General features: G+C 57.0%; 3 protein-coding genes across 6 annotated transcripts; 2 read left to right on the plus strand and 1 right to left on the minus strand.

Annotated features, from left to right (window-relative positions):
* Window positions 1–176: 176 nt before the first annotated feature.
* On the minus strand, window positions 177–5,757 carry abce1 (ATP-binding cassette, sub-family E (OABP), member 1). 2 transcript variants are annotated; one of them, XM_061809220.1, is made up of 20 exons: window positions 5,605–5,741; window positions 5,313–5,516; window positions 4,292–4,425; window positions 4,128–4,213; window positions 3,918–4,015; window positions 3,728–3,845; window positions 2,959–3,096; window positions 2,816–2,885; window positions 2,645–2,741; window positions 2,479–2,568; window positions 2,289–2,410; window positions 2,096–2,220; window positions 1,924–2,020; window positions 1,799–1,858; window positions 1,662–1,720; window positions 1,089–1,199; window positions 841–983; window positions 656–778; window positions 476–587; window positions 177–394 (listed from the first exon to the last, which is right to left on the minus strand). In XM_061809220.1, exons 2-20 carry the CDS (start codon window positions 5,501–5,503, stop codon window positions 347–349), a joined length of 2,022 nt encoding a protein of 673 aa, XP_061665204.1. In that variant the 5' UTR covers window positions 5,504–5,516; window positions 5,605–5,741; the 3' UTR covers window positions 177–346. The 2 variants fall into 2 exon arrangements, with proteins under 2 accessions (XP_061665204.1, XP_061665203.1); XM_061809219.1 differs by having other exon boundaries at window positions 5,313–5,757.
* Window positions 5,758–5,768: 11 nt separating this feature from the next.
* anapc10 (anaphase promoting complex subunit 10) lies at window positions 5,769–7,555 on the plus strand. 2 transcript variants are annotated; one of them, XM_061809228.1, is made up of 4 exons: window positions 5,769–6,153; window positions 6,660–6,750; window positions 6,824–6,944; window positions 7,217–7,555. In XM_061809228.1, the coding sequence occupies exons 1-4, from the start codon at window positions 5,910–5,912 to the stop codon at window positions 7,448–7,450; spliced, it is 690 nt and encodes a 229-aa protein (XP_061665212.1). In that variant the 5' UTR covers window positions 5,769–5,909; the 3' UTR covers window positions 7,451–7,555. The 2 variants fall into 2 exon arrangements, with proteins under 2 accessions (XP_061665212.1, XP_061665213.1); XM_061809229.1 differs by having other exon boundaries at window positions 7,220–7,555.
* Window positions 7,556–8,031: 476 nt separating this feature from the next.
* tm4sf5 (transmembrane 4 L six family member 5) lies at window positions 8,032–9,404 on the plus strand. 2 transcript variants are annotated; one of them, XM_061809231.1, is made up of 5 exons: window positions 8,032–8,324; window positions 8,499–8,579; window positions 8,660–8,802; window positions 8,927–9,119; window positions 9,189–9,404. In XM_061809231.1, exons 1-5 carry the CDS (start codon window positions 8,151–8,153, stop codon window positions 9,204–9,206), a joined length of 609 nt encoding a protein of 202 aa, XP_061665215.1. In that variant the 5' UTR covers window positions 8,032–8,150; the 3' UTR covers window positions 9,207–9,404. The 2 variants fall into 2 exon arrangements, with proteins under 2 accessions (XP_061665215.1, XP_061665214.1); XM_061809230.1 differs by having other exon boundaries at window positions 8,927–9,404.
* Window positions 9,405–11,124: the final 1,720 nt, after the last annotated feature.

Genomic DNA, 11,124 nt, shown 5'->3' on the forward strand with positions numbered 1-11,124 from the left:
TAATCCACGACGGTGGAAAGTCCCAGAATAAAAGCGACACAGATTGTTCCAAATCGAATTTGATATGAAACAGGGGCCTGTGTTCGTACACCCGACCACGAGATGGCGACACTCAGTCAACGGCATCGGTTCTGGTTCCAGAGCTGAACAAAGTGTGACCCGCGTTAGTCAGCCTGTTGTTGTCCACATCGTATTTTATTGACAGATTCGATGTTGTCACGATCAACACGTGACAACTTGTAGTTGGTGAAGGGCCGAAAAGATTCGCACATGATGAGGAGATGCTGATTTCTTTTGACCAGCGCGGTCGCAGGAAGTCACTCTCGGGCACGTGCCGCCGGTTGTCCTAGTCGTCCAGAAAGAAGTAGTTCCCGCTCTTCTTCTGTTCCGTGTCCTGGACAAGAGGTCGAAGGTGAGCAAATCTAAAAAGGGGACACGTTGAGCCAAACGCGTCAACGGCGGCGGCGGCGGCCACCTTGATGGAGTTGAGCTTGTTGATGCGCGGCCGGAAGTTGTTGGGATCTCTGCGGAATGTGATCTCCAGCAGGGACAGGAAGCGGTTCATGCCGGCCAGAAGACCCTGCGGACTGACGCGGGCACGACACGCTCGGAGGTGGTCTCGAAAAGCGCACGAGCGGCCAAAAACTGCTCTTACGTGTTGGCGGCCGTGTGTTTGGACGGAATCCCGTCGAAGACGATCACGCGGTCCGCCAGGTACGTGGCCATGATGAAGTCGTGCTCGACCACAAACGCCGTCTTCTTGGCGTGCAGGATGTACCTGCAACGCGCAGCTGTCACACTCATGCGGGCGTGGGACGGGGGGACGGGGGGACGCGGCACCTCTTGATGACTCTGGCCGCCATCAACCTCTGCTCGGAGTCGAGGTACGCCGAGGGTTCGTCGATGAGGTAGACGTCGGCCGGTTTGCCCAGACACAAAGTGAGCGCCACTCTCTGCAACTCACCTCCCGAAAGATTCTGGACCTGAGGGGGGGGAAAAAAAAAAAAAACCCAAGAGCGCTCGCGTCACACGCGCGACCCCCGTCCGTCCGCCCGCCCGCTCGCTCGGTAGCTAGCAAGCGTTCTTACGTCCTGGTCGATGATGCTCTCGATCTGCATGGGCTTCATGACGTCCGTGATGAACTGAGGGTGCGTGTAGGCGTCTCGGATCTTCTCGTGCAGGAGGGCGCGGACGCTGCCCTGAGGGTCACACAAGCGCGGACAGGGTCAAACGCTAACCTCAGCAGAGTTCCGCCTCGTACGGACACAGGTCGCGAGAAAAATCGACGTGTTGCCATATTGCGGGATGTCTGGAACAAAGGCAAAGTCTTTTTGCAAGCTGCAACAGGAACATTTGTCATGACAAAAGAAACGCCATTTCGTGCACTTTACACTCATAGTTTGGCCACCGGTTAGCACGTCGCGTTTCTGAGGACCGGGGTTCGAATCCCACCCGCACCTGCCTGGAGTTGGCACGTTTTCCCTGTGCCTACGTGCTTAGCGTTAGCTACTTCACCCCTGACTACGCACAAAGACCATCGGTGCGAATGGTCGTTTGTTTCCGCGCGCCCCGCAACTGGCCGGCGACCGAGTGCAGGAAACGGATGGAAAGACGACGTTTCAGCGCTAAATGTGTGTCCGGCGTGAAGCTCGCGGACCCACCTTGAACTTGGGACTGATGGTCTGAGGCTTGTAGCTCACGTTGAGGATGGGCACATCACCTTGGCGGCAGAAACACCCGAGTTAAGCGCCAGGAGGGCACGGCGTCTCGCACTCACGCTCACGCTCACGTCGGTCACCTCCGCCATCTGGTTTGAGTCCTCCGGCCAGCATCCTGATGAAGGTGGTCTTTCCCGTGCCTGCGCACCAACACGTGTCAGGCTCACAAGTGCGTCGCCGCGGCGTTGTCAACATGACGTCGTACCGTTCTCCCCCAGCATGACCATGATCTCGGAGTCGGTGAACTCTCCTCCCTTGATCTCCAGGGTGAACTCGCCCATGGTCTTGGCCATGTCGGGGTACTAACCCAAACGGACAGACGGAGGTAGGCGCGTGAGCCCGGCGACCGACGGCGGCAGCGGGACGGCGGCAGCGACCTGATAGTGGCGGAGCCGCTTCACTTCCTCCTCGTTGGCCGTCTCGGCCACCTTGAAGACCAGCGAAGTCTCGCGGAAGCGCAGGTTCTCCGTGGGAACGTAACCGTCCAGGAAGATGTTGATGCCTGAGGACGGCGACGGGACCGTCAGCGCCGGGCGGCTCGGGTGGGGCCCCGGACGGCCGGGCGCTTACCCTCTCGCACGCTGAAGGGCATGGTGACCACGCCGTAGGCGCTCGGGACGCCGTACAGGCAGCAGATGAAGTCCGACAAGTAATCCAACACGCTCAAGTCGTGTTCCACCACAATGATGTACCTAAAAAAAAAAATCATTGAGGAAAAAAATGCCGCTACCCGGCGGAACTCACGTCGAGGCCCACGCACCTGTCGGGCGTGATGAGCGAGCGGATGGTGATGGCGGCCTTCAGTCTCTGTTTGACGTCCAGGTAGCTGGACGGCTCATCAAACATGAAACTGCGGGGCGGGGCGGGGCGGGTGAGAGTTCGGCACGGCGAGGGCGGCGGGCGCAGACGGGCCTCCGCTGTCTTACATGTCGGCTCTCTGGATGCAGACCACGGCGCAGGCGAACCTCTGCAACTCTCCTCCCGACAGGTCCTCCACGTTCCTCTCGCGCAGGTGACTCAGATCTGCTCGGCAACAAGACAACCCATCGCGACGGCTCCTTTCTTTGCCCGGACCTCGGGGCGTTCGGGGGTCATACCCAGCTGTTGGCAGACCAGGTCCTGCGTGTCCATGTCGTCTTTTCTGCTCAGGATGGCGCCGACCGATCCCTGCGGGCGCAAAGTGACCGTTGCGAGGGCGAGCGGAGACGCGGCGCCGGCCGGCAGGCGGGCCGACCTTTACCTTGACGGTCTTGGGGATCTGGTCCACGTACTGCGGCTTTACGATCGCTCGCAGGTCATCCTCCAGGATTTTGGTGAAGTAGTTCTGGAGCTCGGAGCCACGAAAGTAGGTCAGGATCTCCTGCCAGTCCGGAGGATTCTGGAACACGAAGGCACAGCGGCTCAAGACGTGCTGTACGGCATACCTGAATCCACGAACACTGGACTTTGTCAGCTCAAATGCGAATGGCCACACTCGCTACCACAAAGACAAAAATGGACGGCGCGTGTATTGTGTTGGTCAAAAAAAAAAAAAAAAAAGAACAAAGTGAGAAAACCCCATCGGCGCTCAGGAGAAGACGGATTGCTTCCGGTGCTTTGAATACGAGACGGCTCACTAGCGGCCAGCGAAACGTGATGTAGCCTAGCACGCTAGCTCTAGCGCTAATTACCGTACGTAAACAGGGTTTGGGCGCTCTCACCGTTTGTCGGGTCGTTTAATTCCAGTAAACCGTTTGTCGGGTCGTTTAATTCCAGTAAGTTAGCGCTCGTTTCCGTCAGGTTGCCTTGACCTGAGTCACAAATACTTTGGAAGATTCTTGGGATACAGTACACAAGCATAGACAGTAAATAAACGAGGTATTTCGACAGACACGTTGCTCAATCTTCCGATCGGACCGGTCATTATTTATTTACACGTAAACCTGCCGCCCGGCCCAAAAAGTCCTGATCGCGACGAATCACATGCAGCAGCCAATCAGAGCTTACGTTTCAAAAGTGACAGAACTCACGTCAAACTTTCCCAGATTGGGTTTCTGCTTCCCCGCCAGGATCTTGAGCGCCGTGGACTTGCCGATGCCGTTGGTCCCCACCAGCCCCAGAACCTCTCCCGGTCTGGGAATGGGTAGCCTGCGACGACGACCACCACGGTGAGCCCGAAGCAAGAATGTACGACAAAACGAGACCGAGGTCCGGGCATACCGATGCAGCTTGAAGGAATTGGCGCAGTATCTGTGCGTGGTCTCCTTCTCCAGGTTGCTGGGCAGGTTGACGATGGACAGCGCCCCGAACGGGCATTTCTGCGAGGAGACGGGGGCGTCACGTTGGGGGGTGGGAGGTTCCGCGAGGGGCCGAGGCGCTCGTACGCGAGGGGCCGAGGCGCTCGTATGCGAGGGGCCGAGGCGCTCGTACCTTAATGCAGATGCCGCAGCCGATGCAAAGCGACTCCGAGATCCACACGATCTTACTCTGCGGGGTCACCTCGATGCACAGCTTCCCTGAGGACATCAGCGTTCGTTAGCCCCGTCGCCGGGGACCCCCCCCCCCCCCGGTCCTCTTCACGCGCGCGCGCTCACCCATGCGGACCACCGGGCAGCTCTTCTTGCACTCTTGCCGACATTTCTTGGGTTTGCATTTGTCGTGGTTGACGATGGCGATTCTGGTGTTTTTATCAGCCATGACGGGGGCCGCTGCTACGACGGAGGCCGAGCTGACGAAAAAAAATCAGTGACACCGGAATGAAAGGAGGAGGCAGAGAAGTGCGGCCCCCCAAGCGCCCACCAAAACGGAACCCGGACGAAATCGGAAGCAAAGCGGGCCGGCGAGGCTCGGACGTAGCCTTTGGGCCGTCCCCGACTGCCGCTTACTTTGTGCTAAGCCAGTCATCCGTCCACTAGTTTTTGGATTTGTCATCGGATCAGATTCAAATGACACTTTTTCCAACAGCCATCGCCATCTCCCAAAAGGCGGCGCAGAAAAAAACCACAAAATTGTTGCGAGACTAAAATTCGGAGAATTTGAACCATTTCAAGTCTCTCCCCAGGTAGTTGCCGATACATTTGTCAAGGGACACGTTGTCGTTGGTGGGCGTCACTGGCCGTTCCTCTTATCAGCTGCCCCAAAACGTGGCTTGCAGCAACGTATCTTGAAATGTGGGCTGCCGGAGCTTGAATCGTGTCGAATGATGCGGCCTATAAAACTCAACGTCGCCGTCGCTTGGGGCCAAATCCAAAAGCTGTGAAGAAGCCCCGATTTCTCCGTCAGGCGACGGCGAGACCCCGACCACAACCGGGGCTACCTTTGCGCCCCGATTCAGCATGTTGGCCACAACGCAAACTCAATGGCACAAAGCACGCGTGTCCGCGCCCCGACAGCGACGGGAACGTGTTCGCGTTGACGTCCACGCAGCGCAGTTTCGTGTCGGTGTTGTTGCCTTCGCGTTTAGCATCGAGCACATCGGCGGTGCGCGGCCTTCGCTCGTAGACTGTGACAGCCGCTCGCTCGCTCGCTCGCTCGCTCGCCACCTCGCAAAGTCGCTCCGAGGCAAAAAAAAAAAAAAAAAGCCCCGCGTCGCCGGTACGGAAGAAGACAACTCACCCCACTCGGGTCGAACGTATCCGAATCAGGACGAGCAGCGAGGGACTTGGAATTTCGGGAGAAACTTCTCCCGAGCAACGTGTTCGGTTCCTGGATGCCGGCCGGAAAGATGGCGGCCTTTGCGTGTTTCGCTCGCGACGACAAAATGGATGACGTCGAAAACAAGCGCCGAGGCAACGTCGCGCCGCCATCTTGAATGTGTGCCTGGGATCGATTGGACTTTTTATTCTTTTTCTTTTTTTCACGGAAACCATCACCGCGCTCGTCTCTGAATATAAATTAAAAACAATACCCATTTGTGGAGCCCCAAAGAGACAACCGGAATTCACATCCGCCACGCGCATTGAAATGGTCGGATTGTAGCGCCGGAGAAAAGGAGTCGGAGGCGGAGTGTCGGACACAGAAACAGAACTTGCTTTATTGTTCGACATCACCAAACTACTCGCATAACGGCGGGAACTCTGTTAACCTTTCCTCCGGAAGCGCAACAACAAAAACAGTCCGTGCGGAACCCCGCACCCCAACTCGAGGTCCCGCGGGTGAATTATGTAAACACCACAGGATGAATGTTCTTTGCGCGTTCGCTGGGTGGCGATAATGCGTCCGGAGGCTGCTGGAAATAAATGCGAGGAAGCGAAAGCAGCCGTCCGTCTGCTCTGGTTCTGGCTCCGGCTCGCCTTTCGAGACGCGCTCCTCTTCCCACCCCCCCCCCCCCCAGTTCAAACGATGGCCACGCCGACCAAAACGCCGCCCGGGGCAGACCCGAAGCAGCTGGAGCGGACCGGTACGGTTCGGGAGATCGGCTCACAGGCGGTGTGGTCGTTGTCCTCCTGCAAACCAGGTCAGCTGCAAAAGTTCCAAGATCCGCTGAGGGCACCATGTCACTACCAACGCCGAAAGCACGACGTAGTAATAACTCAACGCGATTTATGAGTATTACGTCTCAAATTGCCAGAATGAAAGAGAGACAAACACGTTAAAAAAAAAAAAAAAAAAAGATCATTTCGAATGGAAACAAGCAAGCGACAGTTAGTCCTGACGCATTATTGCAAGTAGTGACAACATTTTATCAGTTGAATTCCAGCTTTCAGGTGATACTGGGCCGATAGCAACGCACAGAGTACCGAAGGTTGCAAATATTGTCCACTCGTCTGCTTTTCCTTTCGGCTTGTCCGGTTAGGGGTCGCCACAGCGCGTCACCTTTACCCGCCGCTAATACGTCAGTCAAATTACAATGTCCTCCTCGCGTCGCGGTAGCTGTCTGAAAAAAAAACAAAACATCCCAAGTCACTCTTCCGGGCCAATGTCGGCAGTCGGTAAGCCTGACCCGCTGTCCAACCTCCTTAGGTTTTGGTGTGGACCAGTTGAGGGATGACAACCTGGAGACGTACTGGCAATCGGACGGATCCCAACCGCATCTGGTCAACATCCAGTTTAGGTAGGACGTACGCTCGGGCTGGGGTCCTTCTCTGTCACGCCATCTCTTCTTCTTCTGTGACTGCTGCGCCCAGGAGGAGGACCACCGTGAAGATGTTGTGCATTTACGCCGATTACAAGTCAGATGAGAGCTACACGCCCAGCAAGATCTCCGTCAGAGTGGGGAACAACTTCCATGACTTGCACGAAGTCAGGGTGAGAAGTTCCACAAAGTGCTCGATACCCGAAATCCTGTTGGTGGGCGTAAGGGATGATGAACCATTGCGAACGCAGCGACTCCATTCCCAATCGTTCATCGTTCGCCCCCTTTTTCTGCAAATGATTGAGAAAAAAAAAAAGTGTCAAACTCAAGAGAAAACTGTCAATTCTGTCCATTCCATTTTGTCTCCTTCAAACACAAAGAAATAGAGCAGCACTCTGGAAACGCCAAATTGGTTGCATATTGTCCTTTTCTCGGCCCCACGCAGCAGTTGGAGATGGTGGAGCCCAGCGGCTGGATCCACGTGTCGCTCCTGAACCAGCGGACCGACGAGCCCGTCCGGACGTTCATGATTCAGATCGCCGTGCTGGCCAACCACCAGAATGGCCGAGACACGCACATGCGCCAGATCAAGGTGTACACGCCGGTGCAGGAAAGCTCCGTGGGGAAGTTCCCGCCGTGCACCACCGTGGACTTCATGATGTACCGAACCATCCGGTGATCCCCGACTCGGAGGCTTTCTGTTTTGTAGCGTACCTTGACTTGTTTGCCAGAGCCACAATTGTGCCCCCGTCCCTCCGACAACCCAATAAACCTTTCCCTCCTCTCTCGTGTCGCCGTGGTGACTGAGTCCGCCGAGCCGAACGGCGTCTTCCAACTAGCCGGAACGCTTCCGGCCACCGGGGCCGGGCAAAAATAACACTTTGAGATTTGAACACGGGTTTAAGTTTGCCCTTCCTCAATTTGACACGGGAAAGTCAAACCCTCGAGGGCAAACGCTAACGTTGGCATTGCCCCGGCGCGCCCGTCAACATTTCAAGAGATGAGGCCCGCGGCGCCTGAAAGGTAGGCGAGCAGTCCGGGCCCGACGGCCGGTCGGAGGTCAGCGAACGCGCTCTGAACCACGTCGGCAGGAAAGTCTGGTTCCCCGGCGTACCCGAAGTATGCGTCGTCTCTGCGACGAGGGCCGACCAACCTCGGCAAAGCGAGACCTCGCCGGGTTGGGGTTTTCACATCACAGCATTCGACGGCGCAAGAACGACAAGTGGAGAATAAAGTCCTTGTTGAGGAATGGCTCGGGTTTATTGGCTAATGGAAACTAATCGACGTAGACGTGCAGCCAATCGCAAGAGCCCGACGCAAGCGCACGCCCAAACGGCCTTTGTTCCCGTCTCCACTTCCGCTTTGCGCTGTTTGGCGCAATGTGCTGCACGGGGAAGTGCGCCCGCTTGGTGGGGCTGATCCTGCTGCCGTCGGCCTTGGTCTGCGTGACCGCCAACCTGCTGCTCTTCTTCCCCGATGGCCAAAGTCTGGAAAACGATCAGATCTCGCTGCAGGTGTGGCTGATGGGGGGCCTCGTCGGAGGAGGCCTCATTGTGAGTGACGCCGTCGCTTCAGTTCGTTCGCAGGGTGCGGCCCGCCGACTCCAAATCCAGTTCTCCAAACGTACTCGTGACGCGTGCCCGACGAGAACTTTCCCAAACCGTCGTGGTTGAGGCCTTTCTCGGGACGTCGACGACTTTTTGTTTTTCCCGACTATTTGTTTTCAGATGCTGTGCCCGAGCTGCTCCGCTATCAGGGCCGGGGGCAAGGGTTGCTGCGGAAAGGGTTGCTGTGGCAACCGTTGCCGGGTGAGCGCTTGAGATAACGAGGGCCGGCGAACGCGCGTCGAGCGGATAGACAATCACTCTCGCGTTGGCTCGGCCACCAGATGCTGAACTCGGTGTTCTCGTCGGCTTTCGGTCTGGCGGGCGCCATCTACTGCGCCGGCGTGGCCTCGGCCGGCCTGGCCGTCGGACCCAAGTGCCGCGTGGCGGGTGACGTCTGGACGTACCCCTTCGAGAAGCTGGGAACGTGAGTCTTTCTCCCGACTCCGCCTTCGGTTGTTGTTGTTGGTTTTTTTCTTTTTAAATCAAGACCATGAGCGCATCAGGCGGCGACGGCAAAACCTAACGTACAATTTGACCCCTTCCGACAGGGGCGGCGAGAGCTACCTGGTGAACCGGACCTTGTGGGACGTCTGCGAGTACCCCCGCAACGCGGTGATGTGGCACGTGGTTCTCTTCTCCGTCCTGCTGTCGGCGGGGGTGCTGCAGCTGGCGCTGTGCGGGGTCCAGGTGGCCAACGGCTGCCTGGGGTGCATCTGCGGGGACTGTCGAGACGGCAAGGAGGTCGGCGGCGTCCCGCCCGACGGCCGACGGGCTTTTCCAACGCCGGCTAACTCTCCCTCTCCGTCGCAGGACGAAAGCGGCTTGTGAAACGGGCCGCGGCGGAATTGTCCCGCGCAGACCAGACCGGGTTTTCTTCACCGCCGCCGCCACCGCCAAAGAAACTTCCGCTGAGATCTTCGTATCGCCTGAAACGCACCAAGACGTGATCCTTCGTCAATTCCAGATTGTGCACCCAGCAAATGTTTTATGTAGTCATGACCAGTCATAGATTAGATTTTTTTTTTTTGATCCGGATGGTCTTACAAGAGAGAAATTTTTTTCCTCGACTAACAAAAGGCGATTCAATAAAAGGTGACGGGACTTTTAACGTGGGGGGAAAGCGAAACCGTCATCACGCGTGCACGCGCCGCTGCCGGACGCCGCCCGTCCTTTCCCGACACTTGTCGAGCGCCGGAAGTCACCAAATGGCTTCTTGCGCTGTTAAAAGCGCAAGTCACACTTTGCCCATGAAAAGGTGCGTCAAATATTCACTTGAAAATATTCCGCTCCGTCTCATTCCGCACGAGAGGGTCGACGGTTCAAGGTTCGAAGACGACAGACAACCGGCCGGCGCAGGTTCGTTCAAGCCTTGAAGCGTTTGCGAGCCCACCTTCAAGCGAAAACACGCGACAGGAAGGAAGGACCGGGAATCGGTCCCGGTGTGCCTCACCGGTTACGTTTTCAACCAGATGGTTGCATGTTAACCCGCCGGCCTGACTGATTAACCAACATCGCAAAGCGTGCGGTCGATGTGTTATCTCGACTTGGGTCAAGACACCTGAACAGGACACAAACAAAACCATTAGGACGTGGCGTCCATCCATTTTCTTCGCTGCTTATCCTCACAAGGGCGCCGGGAGCCGACGGACAACAGTCGCACTCACAATCACACTTATGGGCAATTTCGATTCTCCAATTTGTGTTGCACGTGCACGCACGGGAAGCGCCGCCGCGTGGCCTGACGCGGACGACGGAGTAGCCGAACGCGCGTAGGCCACCTCGGAGCCGGCGTCAGCCAAACTACTACCGTGATGAGACGTAATCTTGAGCAACCGCTAATGCGCGTCGTCCTCGAAGCGCTTCCCGGTCACTCGCGGTCAGCTGTGAGGACCTCCCCGCGCCGTTCAGTCGTCATTTTGTTTGGGAAAGGGTCAGAGACTCGCTTGTGGTTAAACGCGCAACGAAAGCGCTCGGATCGCTTTTGGAACAACTCGAGCGAGAGCGCACGCGCCCAAACAGCGGACAAGGATGAGGGAGGGGAGGGACGAGGCAGGCGTGACCCGCAAGGCGGGATCCCATATTTCAAGTTGACTCGGCCAGCGCAGAGCACAGAAGGAAGCGTCAGCAGCACCTCACCGAACGCCTTCGGCGGTCCACTCGGAGTCAAGTAGGTTCTATGAGTTCTTTTGCAGAATCGAAGAAGATTTCCGATGACGGGCAACGATTGGCATTCTGTAATTCATGTGCAAAAAAAAGTCAAAGCGAGCGGTTGATAAGAACTCGACCGCACGCGGACGACTTGAACACTCCTGAGGTGGTTATTATACCTCGATGGCGCTCGGGTCCCCGTCTCATCGCGGGGCCTCCGAATCTTTCCAGAATCGGCCCGCAAGACGAAGGGCCTCGTTTGCAGCCCATCCGCAGAGTCTGCGGGCATCGGGCAAACGATTAAGCGTCGCATGTGGCAAAGGTTTCCCCTCACCCGCTCGGCCCAACGGCATTGGATGAAACGGGATCCTCCCCCCCGCCCGCCGTCAGCAAAGGCAGAACGCGGACGCCGGCACTCCGAGCTTCCAGTAAAAAGAGCCCAAATGCTCCGGCAGCTCCGTCGCTCCGCTTCTAAACCAAGACGCGAGATGTTTCAAACGTGGGGGCTACAGATCCAGCACATCTCCTTCATGTCCTGCATTTTCCTTCATAACTAGAGGCCCTTTGTCACCTGAATTTCTTTGTGACTCGAGACGTT

This window comes from Syngnathoides biaculeatus, chromosome 21, assembly GCF_019802595.1.
Source record: "Syngnathoides biaculeatus isolate LvHL_M chromosome 21, ASM1980259v1, whole genome shotgun sequence".
In the NCBI taxonomy this organism is placed as follows: Eukaryota; Metazoa; Chordata; class Actinopteri; order Syngnathiformes; family Syngnathidae; genus Syngnathoides; species Syngnathoides biaculeatus.